Source organism: Mastigoproctus giganteus, chromosome 2 (assembly GCF_048544385.1).
Source record: "Mastigoproctus giganteus isolate SK-2022 chromosome 2, ASM4854438v1, whole genome shotgun sequence".
NCBI lineage: Eukaryota > Metazoa > Arthropoda > Arachnida > Uropygi > Thelyphonidae > Mastigoproctus > Mastigoproctus giganteus.
In genome coordinates this window covers 258,676,811-258,696,416 of record NC_143576.1, presented here as the reverse complement: position 1 = coordinate 258,696,416, position 19,606 = coordinate 258,676,811, and the positions used below count along the sequence as shown (strand labels likewise).

At 38.8% G+C, this 19,606-nt stretch overlaps 1 protein-coding gene across 1 annotated transcript in view; it reads right to left on the bottom strand.

Moving 5' to 3' along the window:
- The window catches only part of LOC150090420 (kinesin-like protein KIF11-B), a 336,901-nt gene that overhangs the window by 306,515 nt on the left and 10,780 nt on the right, over positions 1 to 19,606 (bottom strand). The window contains exons 2-3 of the mRNA XM_090390308.1: positions 6,503 to 6,656; positions 3,641 to 3,714 (exon numbers count right to left, since the gene is read on the bottom strand). Coding sequence (XP_090246434.1) covers positions 3,641 to 3,714; positions 6,503 to 6,656 — 228 coding nt within the window. The remainder of the gene's footprint in view (positions 1 to 3,640; positions 3,715 to 6,502; positions 6,657 to 19,606) is intronic.

Below are 19,606 nucleotides of genomic sequence, written 5' to 3'. Positions count from 1 at the left end.
CATTCGAGAAGAGTCAATCACCAAGTTGTGATCTGAGGTGCCAAAAGGACCTTTCACTTCGACCGTGTACTTAGAAGGGTTGTTTGTGAGAAAAAGATCAAACGTGTTGGCTGTATGGTTAGGATTGTCCAGTATTCTTGTAGGTAAATGAACAATCTGTATAAGGTCATTAGTAATAGCAAAAGCCTCAGCATCTCAACCAGTCGGGTCAGCGTGACTAGAAAACGGAAGCCAGCTGGGGTTGTGAACATTAACATCACCAAGGAAAATTACTTTGCTGTTAGGAAAGTTGGACTGGACAAAGTCAAGTTGCAAAGAGAGGAAGTCAGAGCTCCAAGTGATTAGTGGAGTTGGGAGAACGGTAGAGACAAAAGATGAATTTGACACAATAAGGTAGAGAGATTTTAAGCCAGAGAAGATCGAAAAGAGGAGATTCCAATTTACCAAGTCTCTGACAGGGAATATCCGGAACGGACATATACACAAGTACCACCTTTGAGGTGAAAGGAATCATACAGCAAATAATCTGGGCAACTGAGATGAACAGTAGTTGAATCAACCGATAACTGAGATTCGGTCAGAAAAAGTACATGGGGTTTGGCAGACTGCAATTGGAAATGGACATCGTTGAGATTAGAATTGAGACCACATATTTGTGAAATGAATTAGGAAGTGTTTGGGAGGTTTAGATCTTTTCGCAGATACGCTTACTCTATTAGTTTGACAATTAATGGTGTATTCAATAGTGAGAAAAAGTGGGTGGGATATGCTGTATGAAGTAATGAAATTTTTGGACATGGCATACACATGGTAAGTATATACCCAGACCCTTGACATAACGTTGCCTCGTCAATGCCCCCTGCATACACACTACTCAGACTCCCTCCAGTCACTATCTTGCAGAGTAGAGGTAGCAGGATTATACACTAGCTGATCCAGAAGCCTCCTAAAGAGTTACCAATAGGTTTGGTCTGATGTACTAACTAGCGGCCAGCCTGCGGTGTTCGCAGGCCGGCCGCTAGTTAGTACATCAGACTAAACCTATTGGTATTTTAGAGCTGTACCCTCGAAATGTAAGAAAGAATGGATCTCGCCACGATGTTCATCATAACCTCAAAAGTCAATCATATTGCATGATGGAAGAGATGGGGACGGGTTGACAGGAACTTAGCTCTGGAGAGTAAACATGGGTTTCACCACTTCAAGCCTCCAATAAGCAAAGTCTATGTATTACATCAGTTGATGAGAGTCATCTACCACCTAGTACTGGCTGATAACAGAGGGGTGGCATTCCTCCATGTGGTGTGGGCACCACACCTCGACCCCTGCTTACGTTGGTTCACACCTGGGTGGTTACCCACCATGTGCTTGTAGGCTATACCCAGGATTACTAACAGTTCCACCATCATGTTGGTGCAAGCAGAGGATTTGGCTGTCACAGACCATCCGGTCTTCACCGAAATTGGGTCCGCTTGACTTTGAGTGTCAACTGAATATCAGTTCCATCAGCCTTTTAGACTCCCAGGTAGCAAGTACAGTTTGTCTATCTGAGAGAATGTCTGTGACATCCTCAAGGACCTAATCCCTGTTACACATCAATTGATTTTGATATCTTCAAGAAATACACTTTTGCCCTTTTCAGAAACGTTGAATCAAAGTTTTATTCTAACAGACACTACAGACTTGGCTGTCAAGAGCATTTCCAAAACTTAATCAAAAAGACAAGATCTGAATTCAGTTTATTTATCTAACCTGACTGAATATTCCCTCACACTTAGCACTAACATAAGGAATTGTTAAAATGCCATTCATGACTTGGCATAATTTGTTATATTTCCAGCTTTCTTGGTCCCAACCAAGGACCACTATACTCCTTCTTTCATAATAGTGCCCAGTAAGTTGTGACATTGAAATTGGCAGAACCGATAGTGCAAATCACGCATTTATTTATCTTTAGAGTTGGCACTAAGGGCAAGCTGCTTTCAATTTAAAATAGGATATAGTTTGGAGTCACTTTCTTTACTGCCAATTAGCAATCAAACAACCTATTTTTCACACCTCTACTTCTTTCCCTTTATTTACTAACCCTTAGCCTTTAGCCACTTTATTTTAATTATTAGATACACCAACTTCAGCCAATTTTTCAATAGGAACTTGTGTATCATGTAGTCATATGTAGCAATAAAGTACTTCCTCACTGAGCAAAGAACAAAGTTCTGTTTTAGACCTTCCACAACTTAGGCAGTAAAAATGCCCATGATTAAGTCTGAATCATCTTTCTGACTTAGTCTGACATGGTAATCAATTTCAAAAATTAAAGTCGAAGACTAATTTTTGAAATTGAACTGTTGGTAAAACCAATTTGCACATAACATCACTAAATGTCTGGTATTGTACCCTGTACAATCAGCTTCCAGAGTTGGTACTAAGGGCAAGCAGCTTTCAATTTAAAATAGGATATAGTTTGGAGTCACTTTCTTTACTGCCAATTGTAGCAATCAAACAACCTATTTTTCATACCTCTACTTCTTTCCCTTTATTTACCAACCCTTAACCTTTAGCCACTTAATTTTAATTATTAGATATTTAGTATAGTAAGTATACTACACACCATTGTATTTCCCCCTCCTTGCATGAAAAAGATGTATGTGTGTGTGTGTGGGGGAAGAAAAAATAAAAAAGCACAATAACAGTATAAAATGTAAGAAAAAAATTATAAAACCAAAATTAGAGCAGAGAGTGAATGAGGATTATGATTGATTAAAATTGCCTGCATTACTCCTTGGATGGATGATGTGTAGATGGCCATAGTGGCCCCCTGCCCATCCAAGCAGACACCATGCCATTGCAAGTTAGTTGGAGTGGTGTGGGATACTGACACTGGCCAACAGGGCTTCTCCCTTGGCCAGTGCAAGACAGAGCACCAACACAAGTGCCTCAACATAGGGACTCTTTCCCTATGATCCTTAATTTCTATCACCTGGGTTAGTTATTCTCTCACTCTCCCAACCAAGGTGGGTAACCCCACTGCCAACAGTCAACTTCCACCCCCTGGGACAGGATGAGCATTCTACCCTAGGGGACCCTCTTCTGTCCCCCTTCCAACTAGGTGGGTCTCTCCCCCCCAACTTTAACCCCCCCCTCCCACTATCACCTTCAACCTTTCATTTTTTTTTACTGAGCTTCCTATCTGTAGCTTTGGCTACCACAGGGTTTACCCCACTAGTGCTTTCATACTCCCTACTACCCACTCTGCCTCCTGTAAGGGTCTTGAATCAATCTACTCAAAGAGCATGTACTCTTACTCCTGACCACTAGGCTACATCAGGCCTGTCTTAATTAAGAGGTGAAAATAATTTTATTTCTAATTTTACAGTTACTGAAGCAGAGGACAAACATCTGCAAAACATAATTGTTATGGTCAATTAGTAATAAAGACATTCTAAACTGTATGCAGGTGAAGTGCTATTATTTATAGTATTTATATCAAAAGAACCTGTGCAACATGCCACTCAAGAATTAGATTAGTACTGTGATGGAATACAAATATTTGACAGTGTAGGTAATTTTATCAGTATAATTTTAAGTTGCACCTCTATAACATATCAAGACAGCATACAAAAGTAATATACACACTTACGCAAAAACCGTACAGTTATAGCCAAGGATTACTTCTTCTATTAGAGGTTTTAAAACTGCATTATATACATCAATCTGGAAAGATAAAATTACATTTCTTAACAACTATGCTTCTTTCAATAAGATTACATTTTTGTTGTATAAATGGATTAAAAAAAAAAAAAAAAAACCACCAATGAAAAAGTTTATATATACACACAGATATGAAAAAGTTAAATTTTTTAAAATTTAATCACCACTACTTTGTGTCAACACCTATAAAAAAAACTGACCAAAAACAAATGTAGACATTCAAGAAAAAATAATCAACTCGTGAAATCAGATTCACACCATGAATAACAAGGTCATTAACACCTCCCTGTTACATAATTTTCATACTGAATCTTTGAGGAAAAGATTTTTAACACACTTAAGAGAGGATGGTAAGTTACAATTTTCCTCTTCCAAACAATGCCAGGTATGACTGTAGGATTCAGGTCTAAGGATCTAGAAGGACACTTATGTGGTTACAAAGAAACTGGATGCAAAAAATAATTTTGATATCATATATTTGGATTTCAGGAAAACTTTTGGACATTGTTGCACATGGAAGACTATTGTACAAATTGGAGCAGAATGGTATTAAGAGTAAGTTGCTACAATGGATAAAAGGATGGTTAAGTGGGAGAAGACAGAGGGTGGTAATCAATGGGTGCTGCTCTTCGTGGACTAATGTTATTAGTAGAGTCCCACAGGGTTCGGTGTTGGATCCACTGTTGTTTTGTATATTTATCAATGATATTGATGAAGGTATATCAGGCTTAGTGTCGAAGTTTGCAGATGATACAAAGGTTGGCAGGGTTGTTAATGACAGTAATGGCAGTGTGCTACTGCAACAGAATCTAGATAATTTGGGCAGATGGGCTAAGAAGTGGCAACTGAAGTTTAACCTTGACAAATGCAAAGTACTGCATATGGGTACAAGTAACCCCAGAGAAACGTACCAACTGTGTGGTACTACACTTAAGGTGGTAGAAAATGAAAAAGACCTTGGAGTAATTGGGCAGGCAGATATGAAGTTTTCTGAGCAATGCAGACAGGCTGGCAGGGCAGGTCATGGGGTTTTGTCAATGATATATAGGAATTTTGCTAGCAGGGAAAAGGAGGTGATTATCCCTCTGTATAAGGCAATGGTCAGGCCACGCCTTGAGTACCGCGTACAGGTCTGGAGGCCTCATTTTAGGAAGGATGTAGATTTACTTGAGCGTGTACAGAGAAGGGCAACAAGATTGGTGAGGGGAATGAAGGGATCCTCTTATCAAGAGAGGCTTAAGTTCTGCAAATTGCAGTGGCTGGAGACTAGGCACCTGCGCGGTGATCTGATTGAGGTGTATGAGGCCTTGAATGGGTTCAGTACGCTGAATTCTGATGGGATCCTTCCACTTGTTCAGATTACGAACCTAAGGGGGCATAAATTCAAATTAAGAAAAGACAGATGTGCGGAAATTTGCCTTTAGCCAGCGGGTGGTTAATTGCTGGAACAAACTTCCATTTGTCGTTGTGGAAGTTGATAGGTTGAATAAATTTAAGGAGGAACTGGACAGGCATTTGGAGGGAATGGTGTGATTTTTTTTTTGGCTGATGCTGCATAAGCTCATACATTTGCTTTCTTGCATCACATGCCACTACTACTACAAGAATTGCCTTTCTGATTATTCTAATTTTTTTTAAAACCCTTAATTACAAAAATTATTTTTGACTATTTTTTTTTTTTCACAAATTTTTTCATTGAAAAAATTTTTATTCTTGAATAACTTTTTACTCATTATTCAGTAAATAAAAATGTATTCTAATAATGAATAACTTTTTACTGCATAACTTATTCATGGATTAAATTATTTCTTATTCACAAATAAAAGCATTGTTTTTATTCGTTATTCATCATTCTGAATGAAATTTACCCAACTTTACTGGTTACCAAGCTCTGTAGTGCATAATATTCAGTCATTGTTCATATAGGTGCCCATTTACAAATCTCAGCAAACAGGTTGCCTGTTTCTTTGGGACCTTTACTTGGTGATAGTATTCCAATTGCCTTATAGAGCGAGATTATGACCTACCTATCTCTACAAGGGAAAGATTGGGCACCATGGGCCTTCAATTGCTGCCTATCTACATTGCTCATAAAACTTTGTCCAACCATACAAATCCCAATGCTCATAAAACTTTGTCCAACCATACAAATCCCAATTCCTTTCTTCTGTTTTTAATTCAATTCACCAAGTGAATAAGTTATTTAGGGGTTGCCATTCACCAAGTGTAAGATAAGACATTGAATTTTGCTGCATTAAAGCATAGCTGCCACTTTTCTGACCATCCTTAAAGCTGGCGCACTATGGCCATAGATGCTGATGCACCAAATAAATCCCCAAGCAACCATCCTTAAAGCCTATCCAAGTCATCTGAAGGAGCACTGATCATTAATTGCTCTCCCAACCTTCACATCATCTGCAAATTTTGATATCATGCCTTCTATTCCTTCGTCAATGAAATTTATGAAAATCAGAAACAAAAAAACCAAAAAAAAACAGAAGTGATGGTTGCTATTACGATAAATGCATTCATTTCAGAGTTTCAAACAAAACCCAGATAAATTATACAAATTTAATTAATAAAACAGTTTAATTCAACAAAATCTAAAAATTGTGTGTCAGACCAAGTGAGCAATGGCGTTCTTTTTTGGGGCTCATTAATGAAAGTCAAGGATAAACAAAGAATCTAAAGCTGAATTATAAGCCAAAATAAAATAACTCAAAAATAAATAAACATTAAAACCATACAACAGTAAATTACAAAAAAAAAAATAATAAAATAAGAAACTTACTTGTTTTGTGTGTGCTTCAAAAACCTTGTCAAATGAATATGTCTTATTAAAAACTTTGTCTGTAATTTTCTCCTTCACAACTATTTCATTTCTTTCTGGAAATACATCTATTACAGACGGCGAACATTGTTTTCTCTCCAATGAATTAAGAGGCCTAGAACAAATAATAACTTTGGTCTCTTAATGACTTATCCTGACAGATAAACTATATAAATAATTAGTTTATTGACATATTTAATTGTGAATATGGGAGTGAAAACCACATATTATATTTAAGAATAGTCAAAGTTAAGTAGAGATTGGCTATAATGAAATTCAACAATCTTTGAAGATTAGTATAACATAAGATACAGCTACTAAAAGGAAAAAAGCAGAAAGTCAAGGAATACATAGTAATATACACAATTTAAATAAAATGGCTCCAGGATATTATAAGTATCCAGAGATCATCAATTTTGGATGATAACACCATTTTGATTTGACATTTGGTCCAAATATTCTAAAATTTAAATAGATCACAACTCCTTTACCTGATTTATTGCAATATTTCTGTACGGCAGGGGTCAGCAACCTGCAGGAAAGGGGGGTCACACACGTGACCCCCTTTCCTCATCAACAACTCTTCTAGGTCATCTAAGTGTTTGGTCATTCACAGATTTGTTATCTTGTATTTTAAATTTTGAAATGAGATTTCAAAGAGATTCCTGCATTATTTTTGTTCCTTTTTCCTTGTTTAGAAAAAAGATTTCATCCTTTTAGGGATATCCTTTATTTCTCATTCCACCGTAACGTTTCATCCAAACCTTTATCTAAACTTTGGTTTTCTAACAAATGTGCTACGAGCTTTTCGAGGTAAGCATATGCTTACCTTGAAAAGCTCGTAGCTTAAAAAGCTTAAAATATTGCAACTGGCTTGTATCCAAATAACCAGCTTTATTTTCTGCCTATACCAAAGTTTAAAATGGTTGAAAATGAGTTTTAGTGATCTATCAGTGATTTACCAAACACATTTTATTCAATGCTACGTTTGATTTTCCAACAGAAAAAAACATTACAGAATCCTAAACGGTATTGACACCAAGAATTTTATAGGTCATTGATAGCTTTCCTCCAGTTGTTCTTAAAACCTCTGCTTGAGTTAACACCTGTGTTGTGTTGGTTTTTTACATTTTCCTGTTCCAGTGGTGTTTTACCTACTGTGTGAAAATTTGCTCATATCCAGCCATCTGTTAACTTTCATGCTATCTTGAATTTTCATCTGATTCACAATTGCCAGTATGGATTCCATCATTTTGAACATCCAAGATTGAGAAATTTAAGCAGTGATAGTTTAATTTGGATTTAGTTTTTTTTTTTTTTTTTTCCATTTATTACGAACAAAAATCTACCAATTATTAACAATCTATTACCCCAGGGGCTCACATCTGGTGAGTATGGGTTTGGCACACCCAGTGTCCTGAGCTGGATATCATCATTCTTCTCTTTTTTGGCGATTCCCTTCTGTCTGTCTGTAATTCAGAAATATTATTTTTTTTTTTGGCTGGTGCAACATAAGCCTCAGGCTTCCTTGCACCATATGGTTAATAATAACATTCCTATTATATGTCTAGTCTCCAGGGCAAAGTTTCCAGCATCTCCCCCCCCCTCCAACAACCCATGTATGATACTACTGGTACTAATAAAATAACACTAATAATATAACTTACTACTACTAATACTAACTAGGTGGTAGATGACTCATCAACCAGTACAATACCACTACCTTGCTTATTGGTGGCTTGAAGTAGTGAAATGCTATGTTTAGTTTCCAGATAAGTTTCTGGCATCCCCCTCCCGCCCTCCGCACCTCCTTCAACCCATGCATGGTACTAAGTACTATAAAAGTTTTGATACCTTTCGCATTTAAGGTTTCATAAAAAAAAAAAAAAAAAAATTTAAGTTATATAAATACAGGTGACCCCCGCTTAACGCTGATCATTCGTTCCGGAAAAACAGAGCGCTAAGTGAATCTGCGCTAAGCGAGCGCCGCTTTCCCATAAGGTAACATATGTATTTATGAGCTGCGGTCAGTGCCATAGGATATTTCCTAATGAATAATAAACAGTAATGAAAAGATGCACAAATGTTGGTCAAAATATTTAATATTCAAATATTTGCACATATAAAATATTCTGCATTGCATACGTATAATTATGTGGTAACTACTTGCGTATCAAAAGTAAATTTAAAATTCCAATTAAAATAATGAATTTAATTTAATTGATGAATTTAATCATGAAAAATGTGTGGATTTTGAGTTGAACTTTGGCCCTCTTCCTCGTAAACTAAAAGGGGTATTAATTTTAAATCCCCCGCAGCGTTAAAACCAACAATAAAGTCAACCGATCCTTCACCGCTTTGAAACCTGGCATGTTTTTTTCTTCTTTCAATATGAAACTTCTTTTAGGCATTCATTTCCACAAAAGTCCTGCTTCAGCTATGTTAAAAACTTGTTGAGAAGTATAACACATAATACCCCTCTTCAATAATTTTAACAAAAGTTCTTTTTTGAAAGTTTCGGCTCCTTGATCTGCACTTGCGGCTTCTCCCTGGATTTTAAATCTATTCAACCAGCCCTTACCAGTTTTAAATGGTTCCACATTTTTTTTTTTAGGCGAGTTTTCTTCAGATCATCATATTGGCTAATCTCTTTCTCTCTCTTTTTAATATTTAACTTAACTGAATTCTGCATTGGAATATTATCTTCAATAAAATTAAAGTCTTTCCATTTCAATTCTAATAGCCGGCTTAGTCCTAGTTGCTTGCAGTGGAACAGCTATCTTTCCCGCTGCAAAAATTAATTCTTTATTTTTTTATAATTGTTCTTACAGTTCAAGTTGCGAGTCCTAAATTATGGCACACATCCGTTTGTCGTTGACCGGAATCGATTCGCTTCAAAACGTCTAATTTACTTTTCAAATTCAGGTCTTTTTCTTACATTTATAGTCTTCGTACTGCGCCCAGACGTTGTTGCTTTTTCATTCCTATCAGTCATTATTAGCTCTTCGAAAATGTAACTGCGTTGGTTGAATTAATTACGATACAATGTTCAAGTAAACTTTCCGTTACGCACGATGTCTAATACTCTACTGAGTGATGACTAGACTTCGGATAAATGCATATAACGCAAATATTACAAGCAATATACTTGATCATTTTTTAAAATGTTGATCGCGGAACTACGTTACAAGTCACTGTACTGAAACTAAATTAGCGTGCGAGAAAATTTTACTGAGCGTGGGAAAATGTCTCAAGTCGGCGTGGGAAACGTTTTAATGCTGTTTTGCTATTCATTTTCAAGCTATTGACTCCATCAAATGAAACGATTTCGTTAATATGTCAAAAATGTAATCTGTAAAAGAGCGTTATAGTGATCTGTGACAGCGTTATAGTCAGATACGGGTTATAATATAAGAAAAGCGTTATAGCGAATCAGCGTAAAGCGAACCGCGTTATAACGGGGGCCTGCTGTAGTAGTAATATTAGCATTAATATAACATTTTATATAAGAAAAAAATCATACTAATGCTCTTGTGACTGACAGATGGCTTCTCAGGTATGACAGGCTAGCCCTTTTAGTCTACTGACAGAACTGATATTCAGGTAACACTTGAATATCAGAGAGTCAAGTGGACTGAAATTCGGTGAAGTTAGCATTAGCATTAGTAGAGGCATATGATGCAAGAAAGCAAGCTTATTCAGCATCAGCCAAAATAAAAGAAAAAAAAAAAAAAAAAAAAAAAACAACCACTACTCCCATTTCACCCCTCAATTCGTTCGAAATACCTGTCCAGCTGAGCCTTAAATTTGTTTAGGCTATCAACTTCAACAACAAGCGATGGAAGTCTATTCCACAAACCAACTGCCCGCTGGCTAAAGGCGAATTTCCGCACATCTATCCGACATCCGTCCTTCCTCAATTTGAATTTATGCCCTCTCAGGTGATTATTCTGAGCAAGAGGAAGAATTCCATCGGCATTGAGCATGCTCAAGCCATTCAAAGCCTTGTACACCTCTATCAGATCACCTCGGCGATGCCTAGTCTCCAGGCTCTAATTTGCAAAACTTAAGCCTTTCTTCGTAAGAGCAACCCTTTGTTCCATTCACTAATCTTGTTGCCCTTCTCTGTACTCGTTCCAGCAGCTCTACATCCTTCTTGAAATGAGGCCTCCAGACCTGTATACAGTACTCAAGGTGTGGCCTGACCAATGCCTTATACAAGGGAATAATCACATCCCTGTCCCTGCTAGAAAAATTCCTGTATATCATTGACAAGACACCATGAGCTACTCTTGCAGCTCGTCTGCACTGCTCAGAGAACTTCATATCTGCCTGCACAATTACCCCCAGGTCCTTTTCATTCTCTACCACTGTCAGCGTAGTACCACAGAGTTGATACGTTGATCTGGGGTTACTGTTTCCCATATGTAGTACTTTACATTTGTCAATGTTAAACTTCATTTGCCACCTCTCAGCCCATCTGCTCAACCTTTCCAGATCCTGTTGCAGCAGCATAGTATCAGTAGTGTCCTTAACAACCCTGCCAACCTTTGTATCGTCTGCAAACTTGGACATTAAGCCTGATACACCATCATCAACACCATCATCATCATCAAGTTCTGTCACTCTGGAACAACAAAATCCTCTGCTTGCATCTTCACAATGGTGGAACTATTAGTAACCCTGGGTACAACCTCAGTGCGCAAGTCCTAAAATGTGGCACCCAGCATATAGGAGGTAACAACCAGGTGTGAACCAATTTTTGACGAGCTTTCTAAAGCAAGACATGAGCTAGCCAAGGAGGATGCCTATGTGTGTGCTAGGCATCAACTCAGCATTTTGATGGGAGTTTTGATAGCTTGAGGTGTAGGGTAAATGCCCTCGAAGAAATTAATATGAGCTCTCAACTGCCCAGCTTAATGACAGAGCTCACTCCTGTGCATCGGGCAAAACAGAGGCAATCTCCAAGACAGAATGCACTGGTCCCAAAGGAACCAGTTATTGTTGGTGACTATTGTCAGGGAGACGGGGAATATACTATGCAATAAAGATAGGTGGAACCAGGGTATGTTTGCCAGGGACAAAAGATGATGACGTTGTAGAGCAGATATTTTTAAGGGCACAAAATGTGATATTGTTGTACACGTTGGAAGTAATGACATAAAGAGTAAGAGATTTGCATATTTACTCAACAAGTACAGGTCAATGTTGCAAAAAAGTTGTGAGTTAGGGCTGAATGTGTAAGTGCCTGCAATTCTGCCCAGACACAATAGGAGGGAGTATATGATGAGAGCCTTGGCAATCAATTCAGCGCTAGAGAGATTGTTCAAGGCTAAAGGGGTAGAATTTTTTTCAGCCTGGTCTGTGCTTGTTGACAGAAGAGACTGCTTCTATAGGGATGGGGTACACTTAATAGAAAGGGCACAAGAATATTTGCTGATGAAATCAAGGCAGTGTTAGGCGAGTCGGAAAACTGCTAGCTTTGGGTGGGGGGAGATACAGAATAAAAGGTTAATAGTCGCCGCAGGCAGAGGCAAAAGTAATTCTTGCACTGCTTCAATTAGAATGAGCAGCAGCCTGGAAAGCAAGGTAATGGAGATTTCCAGGACTGTTGAAAGACATAGTGGAACAAGTAAATACACAGGCTGTGTTAGGGTAGGAACAGGTGCATGTATACTTGCATGTACACTGATGCTAGAAGTATAGTTAATAAATTTGATGAGCTTGAAGTGCTAATCAAGACATCAGAGGCAGATATTGTTAGGATATCAGAGACATGGTGTCACACAGATATAAGTAGTGCAGAATTGGAATTTGGGGAGTACAATGTGTACAGGAAGGATAGACAGGACAGGAAGGGAGGAGGGGTTATGCTGTTAGTTAAGAAACATAAAAATCTAAGAACGTTGTTGTTCTTATTTGGTTTTTCGGAGCATTAGCAACTAAGGCCATATTGCTCTGGGATATGCAGTGGTCATTCCCTGACCTTTTCACATCCTCCGTATTTGGTGGTCACAGGCTTGAACCCTGGTATAATCAAGAAGCGTGTGCTGTGCACTGCTGCTCCTGCCCACCTGGCTACGGAGGCTTCTATCTAAGGAAGTGCATCCAATTGAAGTTGGTGGACAATGCAGTGACGAGTGTTTGGTGTGAAATAAGCACTGGGAAAGGAAAAATGAGAGTGTGTCATAGGCCTAATCAATCTGATAAGTATAATGAGCAATTGTGCAGAAAAATAGCAGTCCAGTAAATGAGAATGTCTTATAATGGGGGATTTTAACTTTCCAGATATTGACTTGAACTTGTGGATTGGTCACTCGCACACTAGCAAGACTTTTGTGGATTTATTAGATGACTGTTTTCTACAGTTTGAGAGGCAACCAGAGGGAGTAATACTCTTGATCTGATTATCAGCAGTGATTATTCATGCATTAAGAATTTGCAGATAAAAGAACCACTGGGTGACAGTGATCACAATGTACTGATGTGGGAATTAAAGATGTAACTACCATCAAGGCTAAAGAGAAGGGCTATTGCTTTTGTAAAGGTGACTACAGAGATCTCAGACAGTTATTAAATTCTGTACAGTGGGATCAACTGATGTTATCAACGTTGAATTCTAAATGGGAAGCCTTCAGGGACTTAATTTTGGAGTCTACTAGGCTTTTCATTCCAACTAAGAAATACAGTTCAAGATTTGGCATAAATGGATGTCAGATGAATTAATGAGGCTCGTGGCAGAGAAGAAAAAAAATGTATGGCATGCATATAAAGTATCAGGTGAAACAGAAACCTATGTCAGATATAAACTAGTTTGTAATCAAGTCACAAAGGAGGTTAGGCAGGCAAAGGCAGATTACGAGAAATCTTTGGCAAAGGATGCAAAGAAAAACAGCAGAGTATTTACTTATGTAAACCCTAGAAGTAAAGGGATGAATCAAATTGGACCACCTAACATAGATGGGTTGACTACTGATGATCATGCTCAGGTAGCTGACAAACTGAATGAGGTTTTTTTTTTTTTTTTTTTTGAATCTACATTCACACATGAGGAGTTATTCAATGAGGGGAGTGCCAGAAGTTTATCAAACGCAAATAGGGAGCTAAGTGATTTTGTAATAAATGAGAGCAAAGTGGAGAAGAAATTGTTGAAGTTAAACATAAGATAGGCACCTGGGGTGGACAGGATCTATCCAGTTATATTAAAGAAGGCAGCAAAGGAAGTAAGGAATCCCTTAGCCAAAATTACGAGAGCTTCCTCGGACTCAGGGAAGGTCCCCATGGACTGGAGGGGTGCAAATGTATCACCAATTCACAAAAAGGGTGGCAAAGGTGACACAAATAACTACAGACCAGTTAATTTAACTTTTATTCTTGTATTCTGTTGAAGTTAAACATAAGGAAGGCACCTGGGGTGGACAGGATCTATCCAGTTATATTAAAGAAGGCAGCAAAGGAAGTAAGCAATCCCTTAGCCAAAATTATGAGAGCTTCCTTGGACTCAGGGAAGGTCCCCATGGAGGGGTGCAAATGTATCACCAATTCACAAAAAGGGTGCCAAAGGTGACACAAATAACTACAGACCGATTAATTTAACTTGTATTCTAGGAAAAATAATGGACTCACTAGTTAAAGAAGCATTGCAGGATCATCTAGACAAGACTGCAGTAATAGTTAAGACACAGAATGGGTTTGTTAAAGGGAGGTCTTGTCTGACCAATCTGATAGAATGTGGTCACAAAGGAACTGATTGCCAAAAATAATTTTGATATCATATACTTGGATTTCAGGCTAGCTTTTCATACTATTGCACATGAAAGACTGCTGCACAAATCGGAAAGGTATGGCATTAAGGGCAAGTTGCTACAATGGATAAAGGGATGGTTGAGTGGGAGACAGAGAATGGTAATCAATGGACACTGCTCTTTGTGGACAAATGTTATTAGTGGAGTTCCCCAGGGTTCAGTGTTGGGCCCATTGTTGTTTTGTATATTTATCAATGATATTGATGAAGTAATATCGGGTTTAATGTCCAAGTTTTTAACGTCCACTACTGACGCTATGCTGCTGCAACAGGATCTGGAAAGGTTGAGCAGATGGGCTGAGAGGTGGCAAATGAAGCTTAACATTGACAAATGTAAAGTACTATATATGGGAAACAGCAACCCCAGAGCAACGTATCAACTCTGTGGTACTACACTGACAGTGGTAGAGAATGAAAGGAACCTGGGGGTAATTGTGCTGGCAGATATGAAGCTCTCTGAGCAGTGCAGATGGGCTGCAAGAGTAGCTCATGGCGTCTTGTCAATGATATACAGGAATTTTTCTAGCAGAGATAAGGAGGTGATTATTCCCTTATATAAGGCAATGGTCAGGCCACACCTTGAGTACTGTTTACAGGCCTGGAGGCCTCATTTCAAGAAGGATGTAGAGCGGCTGGAACAAGTACAGAGAAAGGCAACAAGATTAGGGAATAGAACAAAGGATTGCTCTTACGAAGAAAGGGCTTAAGTTTGCAAATTAGTGTCAGGAGACTAGGCACCAGCAAGGTGATCTGAGAGAGGTGTATAAAGCCTTGAATTGTTTGAGCATGCTCAATGCCGATGGGATTCTTCCTCTTGCTCAGAATAATCACCTGAAAGGGCATAAATTCAGATTGAGAAAAGACAGATGTGTGGAAATTTGCCTTTAACCAGCAGGTAATTGGTTGGTGGAACAGACTTCCATCCCTTATTGTGGAAGTTGATAGCCTAAATAAATTTAAGGCCCAACTGGACAGGTATTTCGAACAAACGGAGAGGTGAAATGGAAGTGGGTTTTTTTTTTTTTTTTGGCTAATACTGCATAAGCTTGCTTTCTTGCATCATATGCCTCTACTAATGCTTTGCAACTTAACTTTCTCCAGTCCAACTTTCCTAATAGTGAGGTAATTTTCCTTGGTGATTTTAATGTTCACAACTCCAGCTGGCTTCCATTTTCTAGTCACACTGACCCAGCTGGTCGAAATGCTCAGGCTTTTGCAACAAGGCAGACCATGGTTTTGTTAAGGGCAGGTCTTGCCTGACCAATTTGATTGGATACTATGATGTAGTCACAAAAGAACTGGATGCAGGGAATAACTTTGATATTATATATTTGGATCTTAGAAAGGCTTTTGATACTGTTGCACATGGAAGACTGCTGCACAAATTGGAGCAGTGTGCCATTGGAGGCAAATTGCTGCTATGGATAAGGGGATGGTTGAGTGGCAGAAGACAGAGAGTGGTAATCAATGGACACTGCTCAACGTGGACTAATGTTATTAGTGGAGTTCCTCAAGGTTCAGTGTTGGGTCCATTGTTGTTTTCGGTGTTTATGAATGATATTGATGATGGGATATCAAGTTTAATGTCTAAGTTTGCAGATGATACAAAGGTTGGCAGGGTCGTTAAGGACACTACTGACGCTATGCTGCTGCAACAGGATCTGGAAAGGTTGAACAGATGGGCTGAGAGGTGGCAAATGAAGTTTAACATTGACAAATGTAAAGTACTACATATGGGTAACAGTAACCCCAGAGCAATGTATCAACTCTGCGGTACTACACTGACAGTGGTGGAGAATGAAAAGGACCTGGGGGTAATTGTGCAGGCAGATATGAAGTTCTCTGAGCAGTGCAGACGAGCTGCAAGAGTAGCTCATGGTGTCTTGTCAATGATATACAGGAATTTTTCTAGCAGGGATAAGGAGGTGATTATTCCCTTGTATAAGGCAATGGTTAGGCCACATCTTGAGTACTGTATACAGGTCTGGAGGCCTCATTTCAAGAAGGATGTAGAGCTGCTGGAACGGGTACAGAGAAGGGCAACAAGATTAGTGAATGGAACAAAGGGTTGCTCTTACGAAGAAAGGCTTAAGTTTTGCAAATTACAGAGTCTGGAGACTAGGCACCGGCGAGGTGATCTGATAGAGGTGTATAAGGCTTTGAATGGTTTGAGCATGCTCAATGCCAATGGGATTCTTCATCTTTCTCAGAATAATCACCTCAGAGGGCATAAATTCAAATTGAGGAAGGACGGATGTCGGATAGATGTGCGGAAATTTGCCTTTGTCCAGCGGGTGGTTGGTTGGTGGAACCGACTTCCATCACTTGTTGTTGAAGTTGATAGCCTAAACAAATTTAAAGCTCAACTGGACAGGTATTTCGAACGAACGGAGGGGTGAAATGGGAGAGGTTTTTTTTTTTTTCTTTTTGGCTGATGCTGAATAAGCTTGCTTTCTTGCATCATATGCCTCTACTAATGCTAATTACTATGACCTTGCATGGATCATTCATTTACCTACAAGAATACCGGACAATCCTAACCCATACAGCCAAGACGCTCGATCTTTTTCTCACAAACAACCTTCTAAGTATACAGTTGAAGTGAGTGGTCCTTTAGGCACCTCAGATCACAACTTGGTGAATTTCTTTTCTCCAATGGAGCCTTTATCTCATGGCTATTCCCAACCTCTTGTTGTTTGGCATTACAAGAATGCAAAAATGTGATCACCTGCGAGATTTCTTTTCTTCTTTTCCTTGGTCTGACTACTGTTTCAAAACTTCTGATGTCAATGTTTGGTTAGATCGTGTCAGTGAAATTATTCTTGCAGAATGGAATCCGTTATCCCACACTCCACTTTAAAATCTCGTCCTTTATCTAAACCTTGGTTTTCCAATAAATGTGCTAAGGCTATTCAAGAGAAGAATGTTGCATATCATAATTGGCTTGTTTCCAACTCTTCAGTTTCATTTTCTACCTACACCAAAGTTTGCACCAATTGTAAAGCAGTTATTAATCAGTCCAAACTAGATTTTGAACCGGCTAAGAGTAGAAAACTTGCTTCTTGCCCTAATGGTAGCCGAGCATTCTGGTCTCTTGCAAAACCTATTAGCCGCAACTTCTGCCCATCTTTGCTCCCATCATCTCTCTCTCAAAACCAAATGGTTCTGTTGTCACTTCAGCCAAAGGTAAAGCTGACCTGTTAGCATCCCATTTTTCTTCCAACTCATGTATTAATGATCTTGGTAAAACACCTCCCACCATTTCCAACACACTCCATTCAATGCCTCCAGTGGTCTTCCATGAAAAGGATATCAGACAGATTTTGATGAATCTTGATGCTAAGAAAGCTCCAGATCCTTATGGTATTTCTCCACTTGTTCTCAAAACCTATGCTCCTGAACTTAATTCTTTGCTGCTTTTTTTACTTTCTTATTCCAAAAGGTGTTTTTCTTTCTGCTTGGAAATTTGCTCATATCCAGCCAGTTCCTAAAAAGGGTGACAAATCCCTCCCATACAATTATCGTCCCATTGCAATTACTTCTACTCTTTCTAAATTAATGGAAAAATCAATTAACCACCAACTCAAACTACCTAGAAACCTTCCGTCTGATCAACAATCGCCAGTATGGATTCCATCAGTGTCGATTCACTGGTGATATTCTATCTTATGTTACCTATTTAAGGACAAATTCAATGGAAAAGTTTGGTGAAACATAAGCAGTTGCTCTTGACATTTCAAAGGCGTTTGATGATATTTGGCATAAAGGACTTCTAATCAAGCTTACATCTTATGGTTTGCCAACTGTGTTTTGTAATTCGTTATCTAGTTTTCTCTCTGATCGCTCACTGAGGGTGATGGTAGATGGCTCTGTCTTCTAACTTCTCCACTAATGCTGGTGTCCCCTAAGGTTCAGTTGTTTCCCCCACTCTTTTCCTCTTGTATATTAATAACCTTCTTCCATTAACTGGAAATCCTATCCATAGTTTTGCCGATGATAGCACATTGCATTCCACTTTCCATTTTGAGAAACCTTGCCCTGTCCAATCAGCTTCAACTTCTTGAATATCTGCTACCAATTCCTTAAATCTGCTAAGAAATTCCTTAAATCTCCAGGTAATTCTCCAGTGGGGAAAAAGACAACTTAGTTGATTTCAAATCGTTCTAAAACTCAGTCTTGTCTTATATCTTGCAAAAAGATTCTTCTGCTCCTATGCTTACCTTTGATGACACTCCGATTTCTAGGCAAGTTGATATATCCCTTTTGGAGATTACCCTGAATTCTAATCTCTATTGGCACAAGCACATTACAAATATTGCTTCCTCTGCATCTAAAAAAGCTTGGGTTTTCTCTGTCACTCTCGGCATTACTTTTCTTCCAAACAGCTGTTCACTTTGTACAAATCGCAAATCCACCCTACCATGGAATATTGTTCCCACATCTGGGACAGTGCCCCCAAAACCTCTCTCAAGCTTCTAGATTCCATTCAGAAGAGGGCAGTCAGGTTAATTAATGACTCCTCTCTAACAGTTTCTCTCTCCACTCGCTGTCTCAGACTATTTCTGCTGCATGCCTTTTCTACAGATACTTCCATGGGCACTGTTCTTCTGAATTGGCTTCTATTATTCCTGCTCTGTCTTTCAAAACAGTCCAAACACGTGCTGCCACCAGCCAACATCCATTTACTGTCCTGGAGCGAGGGGTGTTGGGGATTTCAGGGACGGATGGCAGTCATCCTGGAATAGTTGGGTATATGGGATGTGTTAGGGTAACAAGGAATAGGCATAGGAGCATGTATGCTTGCATGTATACCAATGCTAGAAGTATAGTAAATAAATTTGATGAATTTGAAGTGTTGGTCAAGACATCAAAGGCGGATATTGTTGGGATAGCAGAGACGTGGTGTCACAAAGATATAAGGAATGCAGAACTGGAATTTGGGGAGTACAATGTGTACAGAAAGGATAGACAGGACAGAAAGGGAGGTGTTATGCTGTTAATTAAGAAAAACATAAAATCAAAAGAAGTGCATCCAGTTGATATAGATGGACAGTGCACAGTTGAGTCAGTTTGGTGTGACATAAGCACTGCAAAAGCAAAAATAAGAGTAGGAGTGTGTTATAGGCCTAATGACTCGAATGAGTACAATGAACAATTGTACAGAGAAATAGAGTGGGCCAGTAAATCAGAATGTCTTATAATGGGGGACTTTAACTTCCCAGATATTGACTGGAACTTGTGGGTTGGTCACTCACACACTA